Source organism: Populus euphratica, unplaced genomic scaffold, assembly GCF_000495115.2.
Source record: "Populus euphratica unplaced genomic scaffold, PopEup_1.0 scaffold818.1, whole genome shotgun sequence".
Lineage (NCBI taxonomy): Eukaryota > Viridiplantae > Streptophyta > Magnoliopsida > Malpighiales > Salicaceae > Populus > Populus euphratica.
Genome location: NW_011500684.1, coordinates 45495 through 51135, shown reverse-complemented (window position 1 = coordinate 51135; position 5641 = coordinate 45495). Strand labels below are relative to the sequence as shown.

Genomic DNA, 5641 nt, shown 5'->3' with positions numbered 1-5641 from the left:
TTGGGACTTAAGGATCGTGAGTAGTACTTAGTCTCATGCATTATTTAAGTTTAGACCTAACACTTGATCTTTTTGTATTTTTTATTAAGCAGGGTTGTTGTTAGATGAGCCCATGATAATTAAGTTTTACACCTTGTCAGACCCACAAGTATATAACCATGATGAATAGTTGAATTCAAAGAAGTTGAGTGTGACACTTTGCTAGATCTATAAGTATTCAGGCTCAATGCATAATTTATAGGCCAAGAGAGTTGAGTTCGATATCCTATCAGGCTCACATATATTTAAGCTCAACATATAGTTAAGCAAGCAAGAGTTGAGTTTGATATCTTGCTAAATATATATGCATTTGGATTCAATATATAGTTGAATTCAAATATATTAGACCTAAAATAAAAGCAGACCAACATCGCTTGGACTAGATATTTTATAAAATTTATGCTTATTAAGTCATCACCCTACTTTTAACCATTCTATTCATGAGTCTCCTTAAACAAATACGATTTATATAAAATATGTTTATTTATCAATATCCTTACAAGGAAACTTTTATAATAAAAAAATCTCTATTTTTTATTACTATTAAGTTCCACACTAATGAAATCCATCAAAATAAAATATAATATAAACTATGGTATTACTCAATTTATAACTACTAATATTTATAATGTTAGAAAAGATAAACATATAAAAAAAAACAAGATAGAAAAAGTCACATCCATTTCATAGAAAAAAAATTATAGAATTTTTTTTTTCATATATCTCTCTCACAGTTCAAGTAAAAAAAAAATGAAAATTCATATAAGCATATAGTTAATAAATTGATTCGATAGTATCCCAATGATTACAAGCATCATAGCCATTAAAAATGCATTGGTTCCATCCAACGGCTGAGGCTGCAAAACAGAGTTGATAAGCATGTACTAAGAAGCACAGAATAACATCCCTTACAGACCGTTAACAATAATAAAAGTCTTTATAAGAAAGAAGATACATGACGCCCACGATCATTTTCATTTTCTGATTTCCACAGAGAGAGAGAGAGAGAGAAGCCATAGCAATAATTTTTTAGTGAGTAAAAGTGGGAATCTTTGTGATGGGCACTGGCAAAACTGTCCCCGGAGGATGTGGAGACGACGGTGGTGGTGATGAAGGTGTAGTGTTGGTGGTGGGAGTGAAACTTGATGGACACAGTAGAGAACTTTTGACATGGTCACTTGTGAAAATGGCACAGCCTGGTGACCGTGTAATTGCGCTTCATGTTCTTGATTCTGGAACTGGTAATGGTAACAGTGGTAAAGGTCTCTACTTTGGGTGTTTCTCTTTGATGAGTTCTTTTTATTTCTTGTCAAATGTTGATCTTTTTGTATGGTTTTTGGTGGTTGTGGTGTAGAATGTGTGGCAGGGACTGGATCAGTTTTGTCATTAGTGAAGACATTTGATTCATTGTTGGCTGTCTATGAAGGTTTTTGCAACTTAAAGCAGGTTCCATACCTTCACTTTTGTTTCCAAAATTAGCATTTTTTTCTCTCAATTTTAATGTTTTGGGAATGGGATTTTTTCCTGCTTGGTTTCCGAGAAAGTCGAGGAAAAATATGTTTGTTGTTGTTGAATTCTGGAACGTTGGTGGAAATTCTGATTTTCACCAAGGAAAATGGAGGTTTTTTTTATTATATATTTAGTGTTGAGATTGAGAGGATGATTATTGAATTGGCTGAGGTGTTTTTTCAGGTAGACTTGAAGCTAAAAGTGTGTAGAGGTGAATCGGTGAGGAAAATTCTGGTAAAGGAAGCAAAAGCAAGTAATGTTGCTAAGCTGATTGTGGGAACTTCCAAGACACGTCAGAAGCTCAACTCTTCAACATCAACAGCAAAGTATTGTGCTAAAAAAATGTCGAAAGGTTGTTCTGTCTACGCAGTTAGGAGTGGCAAAATCTTGTTCCAGAGAGAAGCAACAGTTGCAAGTAATGATCCTTTACAAGGTTTTAATCGTTTAGTCTTTTGGGGTTTTCATGTTCTTGATTTGTTTCAATAATGAGAATAATGCTCATATGAGAATTCTTCGTTTTGTTTTCTTGTGCTCTAGTAAAATAATGGTTCATGTTTGCTTATTTTGTCCCTCTTGAGAAACTGACGCAAATGATTTTTTGGCGGCAGAGAAATTGAACCAAAAAAGACGAAATTGCTCACAAAAATCTCAGAATAAAAATTCTCTAAATCGTACTCCGCCATTGCTATTGCCGGATGATTCTGGAACACACGTATTGGAGGAGTCATGTTGGGATGGCAATGATGATAACTCATGGGCTTTGGTACCATTTCAAACGAGTAAGACACCGTCGGATTCAGATTGCAATATGAGTGAAGCATTGGAGTCAAAACAGGGCTGGTCATTTCTTCGCCGGGTACTTTTCCCTAAGCAGCAGCACTCGGAGAAAGCTCATGTCAAAAGGCTGTCTGTGGTTAAATGGGTATTTAGGATACCCACCCGAAATTCTTCATCTGTGGTACATCCAGATCAAAAACAGAATATTCCACTAGCAGATGCAGATCAGAACTCCAATTTAGAAGTCGAGAATTATGCAATCGTGGCAGTGGGGCCTGAGGTTGCTTGGACTCCCATTTCACCATGCCATGACTTGAATGGCATCCCGGAAGAGTTGAAAAATCTACGCGAGAGATACTCATCATCATGTAGATTATTCAGCTATGAGGAACTTGCAATGGCCACCTCAAACTTCATTCCTGGTTCATTTTTTATCCAAATTTCCCTTCACTAATTTTGACTTGAGCACATTCTGTCTTTCCTCCCCTAACTTGTTCTGTAACTTTTAACTTTCAGAGAATATGATAGGCAAGGGTGGTAGCAGTCATGTTTACAAAGGTTGCCTTCCTGACGGAAAGGAATTGGCAGTGAAAATCTTAAAGACATCTGAAGATGTATTAAAAGAGTTTATTGCGGAAATTGAGATAATTACAACTTTACATCACAAGAACATAATCTCTCTATTTGGATTCTGTTTTGGGCAAAACAAATTACTCCTGGTTTATGACCTTTTATCAAGAGGAAGCCTGGAAGAGAATCTACATGGTATAAGTTTTCTCTGCTTGGGATCGGATGAGATTATTTCATTTTTCTCCATTGAAGTGACCCTTAACTCATGATTGCTACTTCCTGACTAGGTAATAGGAAAGATGTGAACGCATTTGGTTGGCAAGAGAGATACAAGGTGGCTGTGGGTGTAGCAGAGGCACTTGATTACTTACATAATTGCTGTGATCAGCCTGTGATCCACAAGGATGTAAAATCTTCAAACATACTTTTATCAGATGATTTTGAGCCACAGGTGCTGTATTCTTAAGCTTTTTCAGTGGTCTTATTTGAGGTTTTCTTTCATTCCTGGCATTTTATTATAATTTGATTTGTCTTTTCAGCTGTCAGATTTTGGACTGGCTTGCTGGGCTTCTACTTCTTGCCATACAACATGCACTGATGTTGCAGGAACCTTTGGGTGAGTCTTTGATCGGCAAGTCATGTTTTGTACCCATTTTCAAAGTTATTTTAGAGTTTGAATATCTTATGTATTCCCTTTGTGGCAGCTACTTGGCTCCAGAGTATTTCATGCATGGCAAAGTAAGTGATAAAGTTGATGTATTTGCATTTGGAGTTGTGCTCCTCGAGCTTCTTTCCGGTAGAAAGCCAATTAACAGTGAACATCCAAAAGGCCAGGAGAGCCTTGTCATGTGGGTAAGGTCCCTCATATACTTGTTTAATCAGAACTGAAGAGTATCTAGTAATGAGACGGTTTTTATTTTTCTTAATATGAATGGGGGAGAAAAGGACTATTTGAAAATCCATTGCCACAGCAACAAGTCAGGACAATGCGCGCACAAAGAAAATGCAAAGATGATTGTGTTTTCAATATGTATATGTTTATGTTGAACAAGTCAGGAATTCTCAAGTTGGTTGGGGATGGATTTATAATTCGTTCCTATAAGTTACATGATTCTTATTGGATAAACTGAATGCATGATTTTGTATTTTCTGTTTTTGGTTTTCTAAAGAAACCTCAGGAGCTGTAGCTGTTCTTCTCCGAGGAATCTATTTCACAGTTTGTTAATATTAGCCCTTGATGTTATTATATTTTGTAATTAATTATTGCATGATGCTGGCTTCCAGGCGAAGCCAATTCTTGAGGGTGGTAAAGTTTCCCAATTGCTTCCGCGACTAGGTAGTGAATATGATGATGATCACATCGAAAGAATGGTATTAGCTGCAACCCTTTGCCTCAGACGTTCGCCTAAATGGAGACCACAAATGAGCCTTGTAAGTTAAATTTCACCGAATGCTTTGATTGTAATTTCGTTTTCTCCTTTCTATGAATTGAATATGTGGTCATGAATATTTCGTTTGACTACAGGTTCTGAAGCTCCTCCAAGGGGATGAGGAAGTCAAGAATTGGGCAAGGCATCAAGTTTGTGCATCAGAAGAACACGATGCCATGGACGGGGAAACATTTCCTAGCAATATCCAATCCCATCTTAATCTTGCATTGCTAGATTTAGAGGATGATTCCCTTTCTATTAGCAGCACCGAACAAGGTGTCTCAATAGAAGATTACTTGCAAGGGAGATGGAGCCGCACATCAAGCTTCCACTAACCATAGACCAGTGGAAAGCAATGTGCAAGTACATCTCATTTTGTGCCAACTTTTCAATGTATAAGGGCTTGTATTGGCTCATCTTTTCAGATTCTGTTCTTGGTTCAATCCACTGGTGAGGTCTTGGAAGAGAGGTTTTGTGCAAGAGGTTTGCCTCCGCCTAGGCTAAAAAGTTATTTTACTGTGTATGGACTGGTTTTGTCTCCAATCCTTGGTCATTGTTTAATGTAGTTTAGAGAATGATTTAGCATATAGCAAAACTCCCACCTGAATATTAGGGGTGAATATGGACAGTAAAGCCTCTCTTCAATTATAAGCTGTACCCGAAGACGAGTGTCTTTGCTTTCTTGCATCACATAGTGGTGCTAAAAATATCTTCTGCAGGATTTCATTATTTGTATGGAACTGCAGCTAAGATTCCTCCTGTTCTTCTTACTCTGAAACACTTGTTTGGGTTGGCTGGTGTTGTCCCTTGAAGATGAAAAAGCTTAACCTTTATTATTTGCTTTGTTGTATATGATGTTCCCTTTGCTATTTGTTCAAGCATCATGTACCTGGATGCTGGGATCGTCACTGTCCTCGAACTTTGAGAAAACAAACAAGCTACTGGACAGAAAGTACCTTATTGTTCTGCACACGAAAACTCTGGTGTCTGAGATTGTAAGAATAGATAAGGAAAAAGATTTTCTTTTTTTTCAAACTTATCTTTTGTAATCAAAGTAGCCGCTGACAAGAAGATGCCTGAAACTTGCCCTTCTGCACCATGTCACCACACCGTAGATACCAGTGGTGATAATTATATTATACCATAACAATGCAAATACTGTGGACCACGCGGTAGGTAGATGCTAAAAGGTTCACGAGGCGTCGGAAAATCTCTGTGTTGATATTGTGCATATAAAATATTTGTATTATGACTATGCTGTAGACACGTTGTTAAAAGGATCATGCGAGACACTGTATTTTCTATTGTTTATTTGG

At 37.1% G+C, this 5641-nt stretch overlaps 1 protein-coding gene across 4 annotated transcripts; it reads left to right on the top strand.

Annotated features, from left to right (window-relative positions):
* Positions 1–1037: 1037 nt before the first annotated feature.
* Positions 1038–5194, top strand: LOC105115982 (putative leucine-rich repeat receptor-like serine/threonine-protein kinase At3g53590). Of its 4 annotated transcripts, none has more exons than XM_011013103.1 (10): positions 1038–1280; positions 1394–1485; positions 1732–1981; positions 2157–2747; positions 2842–3090; positions 3183–3346; positions 3435–3511; positions 3600–3747; positions 4180–4326; positions 4421–5194. In XM_011013103.1, the coding sequence occupies exons 1-10, from the start codon at positions 1097–1099 to the stop codon at positions 4658–4660; spliced, it is 2142 nt and encodes a 713-aa protein (XP_011011405.1). In that variant the 5' UTR covers positions 1038–1096; the 3' UTR covers positions 4661–5194. The 4 variants fall into 4 exon arrangements, with proteins under 4 accessions (XP_011011405.1, XP_011011403.1, XP_011011404.1 ...); XM_011013101.1 differs by having other exon boundaries at positions 1038–1295; XM_011013102.1 differs by having other exon boundaries at positions 1038–1301; positions 1732–1963.
* Positions 5195–5641: the final 447 nt, after the last annotated feature.

What these genes read in the sequence shown, in the direction of transcription:
- LOC105115982 (XM_011013100.1), top strand. Translation starts at nt 1,097, where the DNA reads ATGGGCACTGGCAAAACTGTCCCCGGAGGATGTGGAGACGACGGTGGT. An exon ending in TAATGGTAACAGTGGTAAAG is followed by an intron (nt 1,302 to 1,393) that starts GTCTCTACTTTG and finishes GTTGTGGTGTAG; the next exon opens with AATGTGTGGCAGGGACTGGA. An exon ending in CACCTCAAACTTCATTCCTG is followed by an intron (nt 2,748 to 2,841) that starts GTTCATTTTTTA and finishes TTTAACTTTCAG; the next exon opens with AGAATATGATAGGCAAGGGT.